This window comes from Rana temporaria, chromosome 2, assembly GCF_905171775.1.
Source record: "Rana temporaria chromosome 2, aRanTem1.1, whole genome shotgun sequence".
Classification (NCBI taxonomy): domain Eukaryota; kingdom Metazoa; phylum Chordata; class Amphibia; order Anura; family Ranidae; genus Rana; species Rana temporaria.
In genome coordinates, this window is record NC_053490.1 from 415,472,823 (window position 1) to 415,495,079 (window position 22,257).

General features: G+C 45.4%; 1 protein-coding gene across 1 annotated transcript; it reads right to left on the bottom strand.

Annotated features, from left to right (window-relative positions):
- Nucleotides 1-5,961: 5,961 nt before the first annotated feature.
- On the bottom strand, nucleotides 5,962-7,148 carry LOC120928330 (the record flags this gene model as incomplete). The annotated part of the gene is made up of 2 exons (XM_040339427.1): nucleotides 7,001-7,148; nucleotides 5,962-6,440 (listed from the first exon to the last, which is right to left on the bottom strand). Coding segments are annotated over exons 1-2 (627 nt in total), but the record flags the coding sequence as incomplete, so codon positions are not given.
- Between the last annotated feature and the right edge of the window lie 15,109 nt (nucleotides 7,149-22,257).

Genomic DNA, 22,257 nt, shown 5'->3' on the forward strand with positions numbered 1-22,257 from the left:
CAACACCATTATTATCTTGTATTTTTTAACCTCAAGGAGGTTGGTGTTGGTGTCCCTTGTTAATTCGACATTGTATTTTGGAAATGTACCTGCCTACTCACAAACAAACTGTCCTTTTTGAATAAACAAACATAGGCAAGTATTTGCTGAAAAAAAAAATCCATTTATTATGGGTCATAACAAAAGAAAGAGGAAGGCAACGCTGAAGAAACTGGTGACATTTTCAAAGCCTTTAGACCCCAGGGCACACCAACTATTTGCAAATCAAAATTGCTAGCCTGAGGAGTCCATATAATAGGGAGCACAATCTGGTCCAGGACTCTGAGAGATCAGGAACAGCAGCAGATGACATATATGTCCCCAGTCTGTGGTACTACAACAGCCTGCGTCTTCTGTCAGACCAGACTGAACCCAGGCCATCACTTTGTTGTCTTCCTTTCACACTTCCCTCCAGACTTGCTTCTAGGCTGTGGTTCTGGTGGTGGAGTTATGGCAGGAGGAGGAGGAAGATGGTTGAGCTCACAAATGTGGCTTTTTCTTGTCAGTTCGCCCCTCAACCCCTTATTAAGGACGATTTTACTTGCCATTTTACTTGCTACCATGCAGGCATAGGCCTCTTAAAGGTTGGGGGGGGGGTTCTGAGGGCCACATTAGCCTCCCGAAAGAGGCAGAGTACTGCCTCCTTTCTGTCTGTTACATTATGAACGGTAGTTTTACCAGAACGAGCGCTCCCGTCTCATAATTTGCTTCTGAGCATGCACGGGTTTTTAACGTCGTTTTAGCCCACACACGATCATTTTTTACAACCCGAAAAACGACATTGTTTAAAACGTCGTTAAAAAATGCAGCATGCTCGAATAAAAAAAAAAAAAAAAAAAGGAAAATCCACTTGGCACCACAAGTGCACTAGGAGAACCTAGGATATAGCTAAAAGAAACACAAGGAGTAAGTCAAATTCAAGATTATTTTAGATCAAAAAAATTATTTAAAAAAAGAATCAGAAATTAGCTGGCATATCAATGGCCCCCCTACCTGTAAAATATTCTAGATATTTCAGCCGGACTTCATGGGTGCTTTGGGGGGGCAAGCCAGGAAGGCCAGCTTTCAGTACTATCAGAGTATTTTGGTCATGAATTCCGGCCTCAGGCCCAACTGAGGCCACATAGTTTGGAGCATTTCTCCGTAAAAAAATATGAAGTACGCAGCATGATAGCACAATGTGATTGAGTTTATTGCTGTGAGGAATAGTCGGAATCGGCTGGCCATGATCCCAAATGCATTCTCCACCACTCTTCTGGCTCTGGCCAGCTGGTAGTTAAAAACCCTCTGCTCTGGCGTGAGGGTCCTCATGGGGAATGGCCACATCAAGTGTTCACCCAGCCCACAAGCTTCACCAGCGATGAAAACAAATGGCAGTCCGGCGTGAGGGTTCACCCAGCCCAAAACGCTTCATCAGCGACGAAAACAAATGGCAGTCTTGCCACATTATCTTCAGCAGGTGGCAATCCCAAGCCACCATTCTGGAGCCGTCTGTAAAATTCGGTCTGGGCGAAGACTCCACCATCCGATATCTGGCCATTCTTCCCCACGTCCACATACAAGAACTAGTATTTCACTGACACCACCGCTATCATCATGATACTATGAAACCCCTTATAGTTGTAATAGTATGACCCCGAATTGGCAGGTGGGACGATGTGGACGTGTTTCCCATCGATTGCCCCTCCGCAGTTGGGAAAGTCCCACCGCTGAGCAAACTGGGAAGCCACAGTCTGCCATTCCTGTGGCGTTGAAGGAAACTGTGGAGTCAAACCAGAAAAAAATACTTTTGCACATAACATTGCAAGCAGATTAGACACAAATATTCTTGGCCAACATCAGTATAACCTTTATTTTAAAGAGTATTTAATAACAAAAATGTAAGGTCCACTTATCAGATTCCTCACTACCTCTAATGGCCCATTGTAAAAATCTTAGGGTGAAGGAGGAGGGTTCCAAATGAGTTTGGGACCCCCAAAAAAAGCCTCTGTCACTCTGCCTGAATTTAATGACAAAAATAACATTTGTACACATTTTAGGGGGTGTTTACGGTAAAGCACTACAATGGAGCTAACAAAATACATTATTAAGTGACTTGGCTAGGTGTGTATGGGCCCAGGATAGCATGCTGGAGAGGTTAGTGAAGGCAAATATGCATGTAGCCAAAAAGGAGCATTAAAAGCTTACAGCATGCATGAGGACAAAAGGGACATTCACAGCATATTACAATCATGGTAATTAGGGAATGATGAAAGAAATACAATACATTAGCATACATTAAATACATAGAATGTGATGTTAAAGGAGAAAACTTACCTTAATATAGTCCTTCTGAAGAACTTGTATGATGGCAGAACAGGTCTCTGGAATAATGATCCCCAGAGCCTGGGGGGAGACGCCTGTCGAGAAATTGATGTCCTGCAGACTTCTCCCTGTCGCCAAGTAGCACAATGTGGTGACTAGCCTTTGTTCGGCAGTGATGGCTTGCCACATGCAGGTTTCCTGCTTCGTAATATAAGGGGACAGCAAAGCCAACAGACGGTGAAAAACGGGGTCCGTCATCTGGAGATAATTCCTGAAATCATCAGGATTATTCTCCTGGATCTCCCTCAGAAAAGGCATATGAGAGAATTGGTCACGCTGGAGCAACCAATTCTTCGTCCATGAATTCCAACCCCACCCTGTTCATGGACTGGGCTTGGGTCAAAGTAAGAACCCCAACACCAAGCCCCTGCACAGCACAAACGCTACGATGAGTACGTAGCCGCAACATGGCTAGAAAACAGTTGGCTGGTCAGAACGAACTGATAGAACGCACTGAAGAACAGAAAGGCCTGAGAAGAACAAGCTGAAAATCAGAAATGAGCAGACAAGCACGCACTGGAAAACCAGATAGGAACTGACTACATGCACTGAAAAACAGATACAAACCCACAAGCACAAACTGAAAAGTAGTAACTGACTGAAAAGCATGAAGGCTGAAAAGCGTGAATCGTTTCTCACCAAACTTCTGCTAACACAAGATTAGCAGAAGGAGCCCAAAGGGTGGCGCACTGGGTATTGAACTTCCCTTTAAAAATGCCGTTGTACATGTTCTTGACGGTTGGAATTTCCAACAACATTTGTGTGACGGTGTGTATGCAACACAAGTTTGAGCCAACATTCCACGGTTTTGTTGTCGGAATTTCCAATCGTGTGTACGCGGCATAAGATAGAGGAGTTATTCTCTGCCCACAATGACCTTTTTTATCTGAATAGATTTTTATTGGTAGAGTTTAAACGTTACAGAGTCAAAGGAACATGTACATGTTATTTTCCAAGGAACATATTTAACAATAATATAGGATAGTAAAACATCCCGTCATGCGATGATGTAGTCGGTATATGGCAAACACATTAAAACAAGGATTGCATCGAACAATTTGGAATGTCATATTTATAGCATACAGAGGTGGTCAGAAAGTATATGCATGTCATCGGAGGATGAAGGGAGGCACCTCCTCCTGAGCACCCCCACAGGGTGCTAAACTGTGCCCGTGTGAAGGTGTCCCCCCTCCCTCCGTAAGACAACCTCTGAGGTCATAGATTAGTATTGTTAACTAATATCACGATAAAAAGAAAAGAGAAGGCAAATAGAACGTAGAAAAGGTGATGAGAAGATAACAAATAAACTGCTGAAGACCTTTCAGAAGATTCCATACAAAGTTGTAGATTAAACATCTTAACAAGTTCTGGAGAGCTAATCCAGTCAGTCCACTGTTGCCATTTTTGGAGAGTGTGAGTCTTGTCGCTATGGTGTAGAATTAGTGTTGTTTCATGTGTAAAGTGTGTGTGTGTGGTATGGATTACGTTGTGGAGAGTGGGGGGGTCTGGATCTTTCCATTTTCTAGAGATACCGAGGCGTGCAGCTAAGAGTATATGTATAATGATAGTCCTCGTCGGGTTGGGGAATCGATCTATATTCAGTGAAAGTAGTGCCAGGAACAGTTGTTCGTCTTTTCAGTTTTGTGACGTCAGATAAGAGTTGGAACACCGAGTGCCAAAAGGGTGTAAGTTTGGGGCAGTCCCAGAGTGTATGTAGTAAATCACTTTTTTTTACACACTTTCTCCAGCATGTATTATCAAGTGAAGTGTCAAATTTGGACAATTTGTCAGGAGTCAGATACCAACGATAGGTCAGCTTAAACGCAAGTTCCCAGAGAGTGGAGCAGCAGGTGGCCTTATACGTGGAGTGGCAAGTCTTTTTCAATTGGGCTAGTGTGAAGTGTTGTCCCAGGTCTCTTTCCCATCTAGTCAATGCAGTGGAGTTAGTAAATGTAGTCTTAGAGCAAAGTAAATTATAGAACATTGATTTTCCTTTTTGAGGAGCTATAGGGGCCCTATAGTGGATCCAAGCTTTTTGGGGGATTGTACAAGTCCATGTTTTGAGTGAAGTAAGGCAGTGTCGGGTACATAAGTACAGGAATATATAAGAGTTTGGGAGCTAATATTCTGTTTGTAGTGCAGAAAATTTCTTGGGTTTGTCATTATCTATCAGGTCAGATATGTAGGTGATGCCTCTGACCTTCCAGTGAGAGCAAGATGTCGAGAACATCAATTGTTGCAGGACTTCTATAGGGACGTGAACCATTGATTGTATGGCGTGAGTCACGGATATTTGCATGAATCGGGACCAGACTTTAATAGTCGCTACTATAGTCGGTGACAGGTGGAGAGGAAGCTTTGCCCCCAGTTTGGTAGCGAATAGCCAGGAGGATAGGTTATTGCCCGGAACTAAAGATGATTCTAATTTTCCCCATAGTGTGGGAGGGGGAGGGTAAGAACCATTCCCTTGTTTGCGTGAGTATGGATGCCATGTAATAGTCTTGGAAGTTAACATATCCCAGTCCCCCTGCCAAACGATGCTTAATCAATTGAGAATAACTGCATCTGGCTGTCCGAAATTAATATAATATTTGAGGAAGATGGAACATTTTGAACGCCGCTAGGCGGCCTAACCATGAGAACTCAAAGGACGCCTTCCTGGTGAGATCTGCTTGTAGCTTAGTGCGGATCAGCAAGTAGTTAGAGGAAAACAATGTTTTGGTTGACGCAGTTAGTTGGATTCCCAGATATTGTCACGGTCTGGAGTCAGGCTCAGAGGCCAGTAGCTATAGCAGCAGAACAGGTCACCCTGGCTGATGACACGGGGTCACCTGAGGTGCGGAATCTAAGCGCTAACCGGTATTCACCAGAGCTTCTGAAGGTGAAGATGGATTTTGCTGCGTGTTAGCGCCAGGTCGCGGTCCTCTGGATTGCCCCACCAGGAGGTGAGAAAGCCGGGGTACAATAGCAGATAAGCAGGTAAGGATCAAACAGAAGCGTAGTCGATAACAAGCCAAGGGGTCGGTAATGAGTATTTGTAGGTTGGGATCAGGCAGAAGCGTAGTCGATAACAAGCCAAGGGTCGATAACGAGCAGTAGCAAATATGGACGGCAGCAGGGAAGACAGGAGCAAGATATAGGCTGGAGATAGCACAATATTCTGGCAAGGAGGAAGTGCAGAGACATGGCTTATATCAGGAAGTTCGTGGGAGGAGCAAGGGGTTCAAGGTTCAAGACAATCAAGACACAAGGCAGGAATGTTCAATGGATCAGATGGGTTTGTCCAGCAGATCAGACAGGGAGCTGTCCAGCATCCCAGATAGCTCAGTGAGAAGGTTCACTGCCAGACACAGCTGAGGTCCCAGGTTCAAATCCAGGTCCTGACAGTACTCCCCTCCTCCCAGGACGTCCACTGGACGTCTTAGGGCCTGGTTTGTGAGGGAACCTCTGGTGGAATTCTCTTGTTAATCTAGGTGCATGAACGTTCTGCTCAGGCTCCCAAGAATTTTCTTCTGTCCCGTATCCTTCCCATTGAACCAGATATTGCAATTTGTTCCTATAGATCCTGGAATCAAGAATTTTCTCCACCACGTATTCTTCTTCACCCTGTACCTCAACAGGTGGAGGGGGTGGAAGTGTTCTTCCAGAAAAAGTATTTTCGTGAAAAGGTTTAAGTAGCGAAATGTGAAACACAGGGTGAATCTTCATACTTGCTGGAAGTTTTAGGCGAAAGGCAACTGGGTTGATCTGGGCCAAGATCTGGAAAGGTCCCACAAACTTTTGTCCCAACTTTGCAGATGGAACATGAACCTTCAGATTTTTAGTAGATAACCAAACTTGATCACCCACATGAAAGGTAGGAAGTGCTCTGCGATGTCTATCGGCAGCCTTCTTGTAACTTTCCTGAGCTTCCCTCAAAGTCTCGATCAATTTTCCCTGGGTCTCCTGTAAAGCAGTTAATCTGTTGGTAACAGCAGGAATTGGAGTTGAGATAGGGAGATCAGGGATAAAAGCTGGATGAAGCCCGGTATTTAGGAAAAAAGGGGTCTGAGAGGTGGAGCTATGTTTAGAATTGTTATAAGCAAACTCCGCTGTAGGAAGATAGTCCACCCAGTCATCCTGAAGATAACTAACAAAACATCGGAGGTACTGCTCTAACGTTTGATTGGTCCTCTCGGTCTGACCATTAGACTGAGGATGAAAAGCAGAAGATAGATTAATTGTTACTCCTAAAGCTGAGCAAAAGCTTTTCCAAAATTTTGAAGTGAACTGTACACCTCGGTCAGAAACTACATCTTCTGGAATTCCATGTAGTCTAAAGACTTCTCGAACCATCAACTCTGCAGTTTGTTCTGCAGAGGGTACCCCCTTCACTGGTATGAAGTGAACCATCTTAGTGAAGCGGTCAATAACAACCAAGATAGTGGTCATTTCTTTAGAGGGGGGTAAATCAACCACAAAGTCCATAGAAATTGATCCCCACGGTCTTGATGGGACAGGGAGTGGCTGGAGCAACCCCAAAGGAGAAGCTCGGGGTGTCTTATTGCGAGCACAGACCAGGCACGAGGCTACATAACTTTTGACTTCTCTTTTGTACCCAGGCCACCAAAAGGAACGGGATAAAAGTTCCTCCGTCTTAGAAACTCCAAAATGTCCAGCAAGTTTGGAGTCATGAACCAACTTGAGGACTTCAACCCGAGCAACTTCAGGTACATAGAGGCGATGTGCTTGAGTCCAGAAGCCATTCTTGTAATCAAGGATGATGTTCATAGGAGGATCTTTGAGGAGTGGGTCATTCTCATACCCTTCCTTGAGAAGACTCAAGAATGCTTTAGAACTTGTGACACCTAGAAAGTTCTTTTGAGGCAGGACTGTGTATTCAGAGTTGTCTTCCTGGAGAGGCCCAGACAACATTCGTGATAAGGCATCAGCCTTACCATTCCTTGACCCAGGTCGATATGAGATAATAAAATTGAACCTGGAAAAGAACAATGACCAACGTGCTTGTCTAGAAGACAATCTCTTGGCAGAACGAATGAATTCCAGATTCTTATGATCAGTGAGAACGGTTACAGGATGCTTAGCGCCTTCCAGCAAATGCCTCCATTCAGAAAATGCTTCTTTAATTGCTAGCAACTCCTTATTCCCAATGTCATAATTTCTTTCGGCTGAAGACATTACACGAGAAAAGTAAGCACAAGGATGTAGCTGCATCTTTTCACCATGTCGTTGGGAGAGGATAGCTCCCACGGCAGAGTTTGAAGCATCCACTTCCACTATAAAAGGTAATTCAGGATTGGGATGTACCAATACTGGTGCAGAAGTAAAAAGAGTTTTTAACTTTCCAAAAGCAGCCTGTGCCTCAGACGACCACACAAAGGGCACCCCTTTCTTTGTTAGCTGGGTAATTGGAGCTATCACCTTAGAGAAGTTCCTTATAAATTTTCTGTAAAAGTTGGCAAACCCGACAAATCGTTGGATTTCCTTAATGTTTCCGGGGGCAGGCCAATCTACCACTGCTTTAATCTTCTCAGGATCCATGCCCACACCATCTGGAGAAATAATATACCCTAAGAACTGGATCTGGGTTTGTTCAAACTCACATTTCTCCAATTTGATGTAAAGTCGATTCTGCCTTAATCTTTCAAAGACAATGCAAACATGCTTGCGGTGCTCTTCCAGGTTATCAGAAAAGATAAGGATGTCATCCAGATAAGCAATGACAAATTGGTCCAACAGATCTCGAAAAACATCATTTATGAAGTGCTGAAAGGTCGCAGGGGCATTGCAGAGACCAAAAGGCATGACCAAGGACTCAAAATGCCTATATCTGGTTCTGAAGGCGGTTTTCCATTCATCTCCTGAACGAATACGGACCAGGTTATATGCCCCCCGTAAGTCAAGTTTTGTAAACACTTTGGCAGAACGAAGTCTTTCCAACATTTCCGAGATCAAGGGGAGTGGATAACGGTTTTTAATTGTGACCTTATTCATGTGCCTGTAATCAATGCATGGACGCAAGGTGGAGTCTTTCTTTTCAACAAAGAATAGAGCTGCTCCTGCAGGAGATGTTGAGTGTCTAATAAAACCCTTTTCTAAATTTTCATCAAGCCACTCCCTGAGCACTTTTAATTCAGGTTCTGAGAGATTAAAAAGGCGGCCAAAAGGTATTTCGGCCCCTGGAAGCAGCTCAATGGGGCAATCGTATGGGCGATGAGGAGGTAATTGATCTGCATTTTTCTTATCACAGACATCCCGGAATGCATGGTATTGTGGAGGCAAGTCGTCATATGACTGGGTAGTTACCACACCAACTTGCAATTCCTTGACCAGCGGAGAACTTGTTTGATAAGATTCCCTACAGTGTTCCTTGCAGTGGGAGGATGTGAAATCTATGGTCCGTGCTCCCCAGTTGATAGAGGGATTGTGAGTGGAGAACCAAGGAATGCCCAGAATGATGGGAAATTTGGGTGATGTGATCAACTGAAAGCTGATGGTCTCACGATGATCCACCTCAAACTGGATTACCAAAGGAACGGTCTTATGGGTAACAGGTCCTGAGGATAAGGGTGAACCATCAACTGTCTCCATCTCAATAGGAGAAGATGTATTTATGGCTTGAATGTTATTTTGGTGGGCAAACTCTATATCCATAAAGTTTCCTCCAGCCCCAGAGTCCAGCATAGCAGAGCAGGGGATTTCACAGCCCTCAGAAATTAGCTTAATGAGGATGACAAAATGAGTTGATAAGGAATTAAACTTATTTGCTTCCTGAATCAAAGGAGAGACGGACTGAGAAATTGAGTTTATTTGTTCAGATACTGTAATATCTGTTGCTGCAATTGTTCTTTTAAATTTATTGGGACAATTAACTGCGTAATGTCCGGAGTCTCCACAATAAAGACATAAGTTCTCTGAACGTCGTCTTTCTTTCTCCTGAGTAGTAATAGATCTTTTAAGAGCATCCACCTGCATAGGTTCAGGAGTGTCAGGATCAGGAGTAAATCTTGAAACCTTAGGAGGATACTGAGTAGTAGAAAAACGCATGCCACCATTACTGCCTAAGATTCCCAGTCTCTCCTTTCTCCTTTCAGTAAGTCTTTGATCAATTCGAATACACAATTTAATAAAAGCCTCAAGGCCGTCAGGACTTTCTACTCTGGCAAGCTCATCTTTTACTTGTTCCGAGAGTCCTTGACGGAACTGACTCTTTTGTGCTGCTGGATTCCAATTGGTATCCGAGATCCAGCGTCGAAATTCAGTTGTGTACTCTGCAACAGAGCGTCTACCCTGCCGTAAATTGTGCAATTTTGCCTCAGCAGTAGCGCAGCGGTTAGGATCATCGAAAACTTGGTTCATCGCAGTCACAAAAGAATCTAAATTATCCAGGACGACATCATCTTTCTCCACATAAGGGGAGGCCCAGGCTAAAGCTTCCTCAGTCAGGAGGTTGATAATAAACAGCACCTTTTTCCTGTCCGAAGTAAATGCAGCAGGTTGCATCTGAAAGTATATGCGACATTGATTAAGGAACCCTCTATAATGGCAGCGGTCTCCGTTAAACTTAAGTGGTAGGGGCATTCGTGTATTAGTATCTACGGCAGCAGTGTCTCGAGCACGAAAGTCACGCAATTGTTTATTCATATCAAGGATTTCCTCTTGTAGTGCTTTCACTTCAATTTGTAACTCAGAACATTTTTCCTGGTAGTTAACAGCAAACGTCTGCAACTCAGCGATTTGCACCCTGAGAGGAGCTACAGCAGCTGCTACAACGGCCTCCATGTTTTGGGCCAGAATATTCTGTCACCGTCTGGAGTCAGGCTCAGAGGCCAGTAGCTATAGCAGCAGAACAGGTCACCCTGGCTGATGACACGGGGTCACCTGAGGTGCGGAATCTAAGCGCTAACCGGTATTCACCAGAGCTTCTGAAGGTGAAGATGGATTTTGCTGCGTGTTAGCGCCAGGTCGCGGTCCTCTGGATTGCCCCACCAGGAGGTGAGAAAGCCGGGGTACAATAGCAGATAAGCAGGTAAGGATCAAACAGAAGCGTAGTCGATAACAAGCCAAGGGGTCGGTAATGAGTATTTGTAGGTTGGGATCAGGCAGAAGCGTAGTCGATAACAAGCCAAGGGTCGATAACGAGCAGTAGCAAATATGGACGGCAGCAGGGAAGACAGGAGCAAGATATAGGCTGGAGATAGCACAATATTCTGGCAAGGAGGAAGTGCAGAGACATGGCTTATATCAGGAAGTTCGTGGGAGGAGCAAGGGGTTCAAGGTTCAAGACAATCAAGACACAAGGCAGGAATGTTCAATGGATCAGATGGGTTTGTCCAGCAGATCAGACAGGTAGCTGTCCAGCATCCCAGATAGCTCAGTGAGAAGGTTCACTGCCAGACACAGCTGAGGTCCCAGGTTCAAATCCAGGTCCTGACAGATATGTTATGCTATGATCTGCCCATATATATGGGAATCGTAGTTTGAGACGATTTCTAGTGGGTTCGTCTAAACCCAAGTTGAGCATGTATGATTTAGTCTCTTTGGCTTTGTAATAATAAACATTGCTGAACCAGGCAAGCGTCCTTTGGACCTCAGGCAATGAGCGGTCAGGGTCAGTGATTATGGTGATCACATCATCTGCGAATAAGCTGATTTTTTTTTTTTTTTTTTTTTTTTTAAGCCCGGCAATAGCCAGGCATCGAATAAGCTGATTTTATGTTCCAAGCCAGCTAGATGTATACCGGAGATTGTGGCCCGGATTCACAAAGCACTTGCGCCGACGTATCTCGAGATACGCCGCGTAAGTCTATCTATGCGCCGTCGTATCTCTGCGCCGTGCCCACAATCTGAGATACACCTAAAAATAGGCTTCCTATGACTGACGTAACTTGCCTACGCCGTCGTATCGTGGGCTCATATTTACGCTGGGCGCATTTTTCGCTCCCATTGATTTTCTATGCACATATGCAAATGAGGGAGATACGCCGATTCGCAAACGTAGTTGCGCCCGGCGCATAATATACGCGGTTTGCGTAAGTCGTACGTCGGCGTAAAGTTATTCCCCATATAGGAGGCGCAACTCATGCAAAGGTATGGACCAGGGAACACAAGCCGTCGTATCTTTTGTTGTTTACGTTGTACAAGAATATGACTAGGCGTAGGTTACGTTCACGTCGTAGGCAGTGATTCGACGTATCTTAGTCAGTTGTTTCGACGTGATTCTGAGCATGCGCACTGGGATGCACCCACGGGACGGCGCATGCGATGTTCATTTTAAGTACTTCTATGGCGCTTGGCCCATCATTTGCATGGGGTCACGCCTCATTAACATGTCTCACGCCCACTTCCACCTACGCTGGCTTACGCCGAGGAAACCCAGCATATCTTTAACAGCGAGTGGGAGCAAGTGCTTTGTGAATCCAGTGCTTGCCTCTGTGCGCTGCGCCGGCGTAGCCTAAAAGAGATGCGCTACGGCTGCATAAATATGCGCCGATGTATGTGAATCCAGGCCTTTGTTGTTAGATCTTATACTCTCTGCTAGGGGTTCCATGACAAGATTGAATATTATGGGTGATAATGGGCAGCCTTGTCTCTTCCATTGGAGATCTGGAAGGGTGAGGAGAGGGCCTCTGCCGAGAATACCCGAGCAGAGGGGTTAGAATACAAGGCCATGATCGCATCGTGTATACTGCCTGTGAGGCCAAATTTGTTCAGCACTGCCGAAATGTATCCCCAGTGAACCCTATCAAATGCCTTCTCGGCATCAAGGGATAAAAGGAGTGAAGGCAATTTGGTGGTTTCAACGTGGTGTATAACATTTATCATTCGTCTAGTGGCATCCGAGGCTTGGTGACCCTTGGTAAGTCCTGAGAAATAAGGGAGGGGAGGATGTCTTCTAGTCTGTTGGCTATGAGTTTGGCGTAGATTTTTATGTCGAGGTTAAGCAACAAGATTTTTTGGGGAGGTGGGTTCTTTACCCGGTTTAGGCAGGGTCACCACCATGGCATCGAGCATTTCAGTAGGGAAAGAGACAGATTTGGCAGCTAAGTTAAATGTTTGGCACAGAGTGGGGGCTAAGATATATTTGAATTGTTTATAGTATTCCCCAGTAAAGCCATCCGGGCCAGGGGATTTGGAGGAGGGGAGTTTGTCGATTACCGTTAGTATCTCATTAATCGTGAAGGGATCGTTTAGCACAGATAGTTGTGTAGGGGTTACAGACGGAAGATTCACACTATCTAGGAATGTTTTAATCAGTGCAGGAGAGGGTTGGGTGGTGGCAAAGCCATCTTTGAGATTGTATAGGTCCTCATAGTAGGTACTTGCTATTGATTGGGGCTTAAGGAGTTTTTCGTTGGTGTGGGGGTGATGTAGATATGGGATTTTTGTTTTGTTTCTGTGGCCTTTGACTCGCAGGGACATCGCTTTGCTTGCTTTGTTCACTGTAGTATATGAAGGGGCTTTGAGTATTCTGTATGACTTTTCATGTTTTGCAAGGATAAGGTATCGCAACTCATGTCTTGGAGTAAAAATTTTATCTTGTAGGAGTGGGGAGGGATTGGTTTTGTTTAGAGATTCAGTGGAGGCTATGTCAGCTGTAAGGTCGTCTAGTGTTTGAGTTCTCTTTTTCTTAGCTCTAGCTCCCAATTGGAGGAATACCCCTCTTATCACTGCCTCGTGGGCATTCCACACCACCAACGGGTCAGACACTGATGCTTGGTTGAGCGAGAAATATTCTTCTAAACGTTGATGGGTGTGGAATAGCATGGGGGGTTGAGGAGGAAGTTATTGACTCTCCAGATGGGTTGGGATGAGTCATCAGAGATGGTGAGACTAATAGGAGCATTGTCTGAGCAGGTGGTGGTGTGAATAGTAGAGTTTGAAATTCTTTGCAGCAACCACTTGTCAGCTAAGAATAGATCAATTTGCGAGTAGGTGTTGTGATGCGGCGAAAGGAATGTTAAGTCCCTCTCACTCGCATGACAACACCTCCACACATCATACAAATCATTGGAGGAGATAAAAGGTATCTAAAGTAGATGCATGTCTTTTGGGTCCTGCCGTGGAATCCATTGTGTTATTTGGGACCATATTGAAGTCTCCACTCAATAGCAAATGGCTCCGTTGGAATTTTTATTTAAGAAAGGCCATTTGGCCATGGTTTGGGGGGTAGATGGAGACCAGAATGTAAGGCACATTGTTAATTTTACAATTCAAAAAAATCTAACGATCCGTGACACATTGCTGTAGTTGAAAGAGAACAGTATTCCTGATAGCGATCAGTACTCCGCGTTGTTTTTTGGGGTAGGAGGTCTGGAACACATGTGGAAATTGTCTATGTTGACAGTTAGGGGAAGCATTTAAGGCAAAGTGTGTCTCTTGGACGCACAAGACGTCACAGTTATGGGCTATCGCTGACTTCCATAAAGATGCTTTTGCTGGTTTAGCCCTTTGGCGTTGAGGGAGAGGATGGTGATCCCCATGGCCCGTGGTTAGGTGATGCAGGAAAAAGAAAGTACTCACAGTTGCAGATGAAGTCGTTCCAGGTCTCAGGAAATCGTATGATGTGGATGAGAAGGTTGTTATCAGCGATTTAGCAGGTCAGGTAGAAAGACAATATCAAGGTTCTAGAAAGGTATAAAACAGGTTAGAGGTGGTGAACCACAACGTTCTATGCAAACAGTTTGTGCGTGCCTGAAGAAGTTGGAGACACGGAGATGGTAGGGATAATCAAACTAAAAAAAAAAAAAACAGGACCTCCTACAGGAGGAACAAACAGGTGCCTCAGCAACAGACAGCTCGGGTGAGCAGCTGACAAGGTTGGGGGAATGTTCAGTAAGCAGGTGTTGGAGTGCATGACCAGACCGGACTAGGAAAGTCGCTCAATGTAGTGGCAGTGGGCTCTGCTTCTTGTGCTTCTCCTGACTAAGACCAAAAGTAAACGGATTCAGAACTCCGTTAGGATCCGGTTGATTGTGGGGGTTCTGGCAGGATTCCCCAGGAATGCAGAAGTTTCAAGCCCCCTTCTAAGGTGGAGATGGCATGGGGTATGCCATTGTAGGTGGTCAAAATGGTCGCTGGATGACTGAGCTATGAAGGATTGCAGTGAGGAGATAGCAGAGTTATTATGTATGCCTGTACTCACTGTGTCTGAGGCCTAGTTAGAGAGATCCATCCGCATCTTGGATTTTGCTGGGCTCTGTGTCACCGGGGTTGCAGGTGTGGAATCAGAAGGCAGAGAGTGCGGCAGTTTAGGGTGCATGTCCTTTGGATGGATTCCAGGTAGTCTCATGTAATCCAGGTATTGCCTTGCTGAGCCCCCGGCGGCGCCCCCGGGAGCTGGAAGGAGAAGGTTTCCAGCCGTTTCGGGCCTCTGTCCTGGGACCATTTGCAGGTCATTGTGACGGCGGGGTTCGGGAGAGACAGACTGGAGTCTGTGGCGCTGGATGAAGCGCCGATGTCGCCCGGTAGTTGCTCATTGTCCAGTCTGGGTAGCGGAGCTCACTGCTCAGGCGTCCATTCTAAAATTGAAGTTTGCAGACTTAGAAGATCACTCACACAAAAACAATATAGAATTCTGAGGCATGCCTAAATCCCTACTACAGACTGACCTTGTTCCATTATAAAAACATTATAAAAGCTCTGCTGCCCTCATTTATCAATCTGGAACTGGCCATTGACAGTGCCCACAGAATTCCAACCAGCATCAATTCCCAGAGATGTACTGGCACACATCATTTTTTTTCATGCAAAAGAGAAAATTATGCTAACAGCTAAAAATTCCCCAACATTACCATAACAGTTTCGCTGGTATTAATTTTATGCTGATTTATCACAACTATCACCGCCCAACAGCAAAAAGTTGGTTATTATTACCAAGGCTCTCCTTAACCACAGGATTGTGTACAAAAGGAGCTTTCCCATGAAACTCATGATAACACACCATGGAAAATCTTTTACCGTCCGGAGCCTTGAGAAGTCCTGGACTTTGAGTGGAGATATCTGAATGATGCCTGTGTGCAGGCATCATTCAGTTATGTTTTTTTTCAGCAGGCAATTCCCTGTAAAGTAAAAGCCATTATAGTGTTTATCCGCTTCATTGATTTTACAGGTGGCGGGAGGGGATGCCCCCTCCCACCTACTCCGGTGCTTCTCCCGACTCGCCCCTGCTATCGGCATGCCAGAGAATTAATCCATCGGTAGCGACGGATTCAGAGCTGACTGCTGACCAGATGGTCCCTGTCCATCTCTATGAAAATCACACACATATACAGTATATATATATATATATATATATATATATATATATATATATATAAATATATATACTGTATACTGTATATATACATATATATATATATGATTCTACACAGAATGGCCGCCTTGTAGCAGTAAATCTGCTATAGGGCCATGGGCGTCTGCTGAACTTTTTTCAGGGGGGGGGGGCATCATTTTAAGGTCATCCATGCCTGGTCCCTTTTTGACAATGTCATGAAGGGGAGGGGCTTAGTCATTATCACATAAAGCGCAGGCATGCATAGGTTTGAGAAACCTGATGCAACTATCAAGCGACTAGCAACTTTGAATAACAATATCATAAAAAAGGAAATAACAACCCCCAGGATCAGTGCCAGTTTCTGCAATAACAATCTCCAGCTTTGCTTTCAGTTTCCACAATAAAAATCGCCAGCATTGATGTCAGTAGCAACAATAATAACCCGCCACATCGGTGCAGATTTCTAGAATAAAAACTTCAGCATCTGTACCAGTGTACATAATAATGATCCTCAGCACTGGTGTCAGTTTCCGCACTAAAAACTCCCAGCATTTGGTGTCATTTTCTGCAATAATTGCCCTCAGCATAGATGGGAGGATATCAGGTTAGACACTTCCCTAGGAACAGTAATGGATAATGGCCAACAGGCCCTCTTACCAGACCTGGTGAAACCACAACAGTGATCCCTCTGGCTGGACGTTCGCTCACTCTGGGTTGCCTGTGGTGACTCTAGTCAGTAGTGTAGCATGTCTGTACCCTGGCAGCGACTCGGTCTTTCTCCCCCTCTGGACGTGCGGGTACAGCGGGGCTCCCTCTCTGGTAGTGTGGGCAGGGGGGTACAGGCAGTACACCTGTAAGGGGTCCGGAGGTCCCCAGGGGCCCCAGATGGCAACTCCCCTTTTTTTTTTTATATATTTTTATTTTTGATTAAAGGGCCATTTTTTTTAGAGGTCCGGAGGTCCCAAGGGGCCCGAAGGCCCCCAGGGCCCCGGATGGCAACCCCCCTTTTTTTTATTTATTTTTTATTAAAAAAAATATATTTTTTCTAATATATTTTTATTTTATTTTTTTATTAAAGGGCCATTTTTTTTAGGGGTACGGGAGTCCCCAGGGGTCCGGAGATCCCCAGGGCCCCGGATGACAACCCCCCTTTTATATATATGTATATATATATATATATATATATATATATATATATATATATAATATGTGTATATATATATTTTTTTTTATTATTTCTTATGTCCCCAGGGCCCCATGTGGCAAACCCCCTTTTTTAATTTTTTTTATAAATGTTTATTTTTTAATTTTTGTTTATATATATTTTTTTCTTTTTCTTTTATTAAAGGGCCCAGAGGTCCCCAGGGCCCTGGATGGCAACCCCCCCTTTTTTTTTTATAAATGTTTATTTATTTATTTTTTTTATATTTTTTTTTATTAAAGGGCCCAGAGGTCCCGGATGGCAACCCCCCTTTTTTTATATACAATTTTCTTTATTTCTACTTTTTTTTTAAAGGCCCCCTCGCTTTTCAATTCACGGCAGCCACTTCCCCCCCGGTTCTCTGCTCCAGGGGGCCCATGCCTGAAGCTGTGTAAGGGGCCCCATAATTCCTGATGGCGGCCCTGAGTGTGGGTACAGCTGGGCTCTCTCTCTGGTGGTGCGGGTACAGTGTAACTCCCTCTCTGGTTGGTGCGGGTACAGAGTGGCTCCCTCTCTGGTTGGTGCGGGTACAGCGTGGCTCTCTGGTTGGTGCGGGTACAGCGTGGCTCTCTGGTTGTGCGGGACACCGTGGCTCTCTCTCTGGCTTCCCCCAGCATGAGCACAGTATTCTCTTTTTTCCTCTTGTAACCCCCCCCAGCAGAGTGCTTGCATGCTGGGTGCTTTAGCATGGTGTCTGTGGACACGCTGGGGCTGCCATTTTTAAGGGACTACATTTCCCATGATTCCCCCAGTCCCCAGAATCTTCTGATTGGCCCTCTGCTGTGGCCAATCATGGCGAGGAAAGCAGGAAGCAAGGCGGTGGCACGGCGAATCCAATTAGAGCCGCTCTCTCTCTCTTCTAGCTCTAGCTGACAGAGAGGGGGAGGGGGCGATCGGGGGAGATATACAGTAGAGCCAGCCCGCGGCTCTCCTCTTCCTGTCACAGCAACGCTGCTCCATTTACCAGAGAACTCGGCAGTGGCACTGTGACAGGGAGAGGAGAGTGGCGGGCTGGCTGTATTGTATATCTCCCCCGATTGCCCCCCTCCCCCTCTCTGTCAGCTGGAGCTAACAGAGAGAGAGAGCGGCTCTAATTGGATTCACCATGCCGCCTCCTTGCTTCCTGCCCGCTGTTTTACTCCTCGAGGATCATGGCACTGATTTCTAGAGGGGGGCAAGCGCCCTCCCTTGCCCTATGGAGCGGACGCCCATGTATAGGGCGGTTGGTAAGTGTGCATTCTAAACAACTACGCTACTGTAAGCATTCGCTTAAACAAATTTCTGCACACAGACAATGCCATCTGATCATTGGCAGAGACTTTAACACAGTAAGAGACCTCACTATGGATTCCTCCTCAGGCAAATGCCTGCCTCACCAAGCTCTAAACCAATTTCCAAACCAATTTCTACACATAAATTATCTTTATGATATTTTGTGCTGCCAACATGGATCTGAAAAGGACTAGACCTAGTATTCTCCCCCTAAAGTTTCCTACACAGGAATATACCCTTTCATCACAGACAAGTTATAGGAGACATTATATTACATTATTATAATTGAACTTGGTCACTGCCAATGGCCAAATGTTCCTTGCCTATGGAGTCTGAGATACTCTCTTCTGGCCGATCTCCACATTCTTCAACAGATCGAGGATGCTCATCAACAATTTTTTGCATTTGATGATCTCCCAGGTACTGATAGACTCTTGTGATGGTCAACATATAAAGCATATATGCCTGGTATAATTAGAGAATAAAGTCATTTGTAAAGAGCCAGAGGACTCAGAAAATTGTTGAGATGATAGAGCCCATTAGATCAAAAGTAGACCTAAATAAGAAAAATCCTTTCCCTCACTAGCCTCCCCCTTGTTAACAGACAGACCAAAATGATGTTCCTTACTACTATTCCAGTATGAGAATAATTTAAAATGCTCCAAATAAAATTATTACGCCTTTGGTAATGAAAGCTGGAGCCCTACTAGCTAGACAAGTTTGAATAAACAAAGCAAATTACAAATCTCTTCCTTTACCACTCATTCTCAAAAAAAGTCCTTGCCAATCCTCAAGACATTGCAAACATGTTTAGCAATTACTACTGTTCCCTCTATAAAATCCAACAACATCCTTCAACTCTGCAACCAACTTCCTCCTCCATGGAGGCCTTCTTATAATCTGTTTATATTCCCTCACTTTCCTATACATAGCTTGCGTCCCCATCCCAGCTATTCACAGCCTCAGAAATCTGAACTGCAATTAAAAATCCTACCAAGTAACAAATCACCTGGCTGTGATGGTTTATTAATGAGTATTACAAGCAATTTATGACTTGCTTTCTCTTCATTTAGCATCCCTCTTCAATTGTGCTGCATCCTCTGGCTCTCTCCCTAAAGAAATGTTGCAATTTTATTATTATAACGATACCTAAACCTGGCAAAGACCCTTTATACCCCAACAATTATAGACCTTTTATCATTGTAGCGCCTATGCACTTTACAGTACTGGTGCTAGTTAAATTTAAGGGTAGATCAGAGTGTAGTTAAATGCTGATCCAGATTGTTAGTAGCTAAATGCGGTCTCTGTCTCAGCTTGGCTGTGCTGTGAGCCCATTCTGCTGTGCTGGGGGGTTCTTCCAGTCCCAATTCTGCAGGTGGCAGCAGTCGAGTCAAGGTTTGGGTGCTCTTTCCCAGCAGCCAATCACAAGGGTTTGTCCTCGCTGGGCATGCTGGGGAGGGGTATTTATGGGGCAAACGCCATTGGTTCTGGGTTCTTCGTCCAGTGTGGCATCCACCTTTAGGGTGGCCACACCGCGGCGCCCCGGCGCTATGGCCTACCTGGCTGGGGCGTGTGTGCCACGCGGTGTTCCTGGTTCTGGGGCCATGCTGACTCGGAGCATCTGAACAGTGACGGGGACCCAGTGAGTGACTGGGTTCCCACTTTGAGGATCCCAAGCTGTACTGCTGTTCGGTGGGGTGTCAGTCTGAGGAGCGCCATTGAGAGGCTGGCGGTCCAAAATGGCCTGGACAAACCACCGAGGATCGAGGTAGCCGGACACCGAGGGATTGATCACCTGACGGTCGGTTGGTACCTGGGCGACAAGTTGAAGGAGATCCAGACATAACTCATTTAAGGAGGCATATCTCCAAGGATCAAACCCAGAGGGGACCTGTGGCAGAGGTATCTTCTGAGGCTCATTGAGAGGGGTCTGTGGCAGAGACTTTCTCCCAAGTTCAAGTTCACCAAGGAGGGTCTGTGGCAGAGACTTTATCCTACAATTGTCTGAGTGATACTCTGGCTGCCAGGTCAGTGAGAGAGGCCTGTCCGGGTACACTAAACCCATTCCAGCGGGAGTGGTGCTAAGAAGTGTTATGCTTGGGAGCAGGACTGTTTCCTATCATTACGCCTGAATCTGCTATTCTCCTATCTTCTTCAGCTTTACTTTCCTCACCACAAGTTTACTGTTTTTACCCGGCTGGGTAATAAAGAGCACAGCAAAGAGCACCTGTCTGGACACTCCTTTACTTCTACTACATGCAATACGCATCATTCACCCCTAAGAATTTCAGAGGAGCCACAAAGGTAACACGCCACCCAAAAATCCAGCAGCTCCACTGGGGGTAATGCTAAATCATTATTAAATATTGACATTAAAATCTTTGCAAAGGCAATAGCTCGCAGATTACTTCCACTTCTCCTATCCTTGATGCACCCAGATTATAAGGCCAGCTTCATGCAAGGGAGACAAGCCCCAGATGCCACTAAGCGACTAATCAACCATATCCGTAGTATTAAGCTCTGAAAAATGCCTTCTCTGTCTCTTTCATTAGATGCAGAAAATACATTTGACTGAGTTCACTGGGGGTTTCTGAGGACAGGCTTGTAAAAATGTGGTATTACGGGATGGCTTCAGTCTGCGATTATGTCCCTATACTATTATCCTTCAGCAGGATTGTGCACTGCAGGATCTCTTTCCAAAGTTTTCAACTTCACAAATGGGACCAAGGTTGTCTCCTATAACGCATCATATTCGACTTCATAATGGCGGACAAAATCAGTTTATTTGCTGACATTGTCACCAATGTTACCAACCCCCTCCAACCCCTGCAATTAATCTATGCCACATTTAAAAATGTAATGTGGTCTCATACTCTAAAATCAATCTCTGATCTTGAACCACCATATCCCCCCAACCCTTAAAACACAACTTGCCACAGGGTCCTTTTACATGGGCTGACCGTTCTATCAAATATCTTGGAATACACCCTCCCAACTATTTGACCTGAAGTATAGATAATTCCTGCTTACCCTATACCAAAAACTTCAATCATTCCACTCTTTTCTACTGTCAAAATTGGGCAAAACAGCCGCTCTAAAAATGACAATACTCCATTTTTGTTTATACCTGTTCTGCACAAAAATCCCTCTTTGACCTTAATTACCTCTATACAATGCCAAATTTCCCGGTACATACAGGACACTGGCCACCCTAGGTGTGCCAACCACATAAAGACCCAGCCCAATAGGCTTGCCCCATGCTCATTCCTATTATATAGCAACCCTTCCCGATCAGCAGTATTATTGGTGGAACCCCACAAAAGGAAACATTTGGACCTTAATGGAATCCCCTCTCTTCCACCCCCATACAACCCAACTAATACTACTAGCCACAGCAATTGGGCTTCCCCTACCCCCTTTAGAGTACCCTTTAGGCCTCTTTCACACAAGCTGACTCCGTCGCTACGGAATACGCCTGCTCCCGCCGGCTTAGCGGGAGATCTCTCCGCTGATGTCCGCTGAGCCAGCGGATGACAAGTCCCTCTCTGATCACTGAGCAGGGACGGGCTTGTGCAGTGCCTCTGTCTCCATGGGGAGATCTGATGAAAACGGACAGCATATCCGTTTTTATCAGATATCACCCGATCGGGTTGGGTGCCAGCGGACATGTCTGCGCTGACATCCGACGCTCCATAGGACTGCATGGAGCAGGCCGTTCAGGTCCGCCGTCAAAACTGACAGGCGGATCTGAACGGTCTAATCGTGTGAAAGGGGCCTAAGGCCCGGACGGATGACAATACGTCCCCATCAATCCATGGCAGATTGGATCGGGTGAGATCTGATGAAAACTGAAACGCTGTCTGTTTTCATCAGATCACCCCATAGAAGACAGCGGTGCTGCACAAGCCCCTCCCCGCTCAGTGAGCAGAGAGGGACTTTTCATCCGGCGGCTCAGCAGAGATCAGAGGATAGATCTCCCGCTGACCCAGCGGGAGCAGACGGACTTCTTAGCGACGGAGTCCACCTGTGTGGAAGAGGCCTAACTAGGGCCTCTTTTAAAGCCTGGTCAGAACTTTTCTCCAAATACTATTACAGAAATCTATTC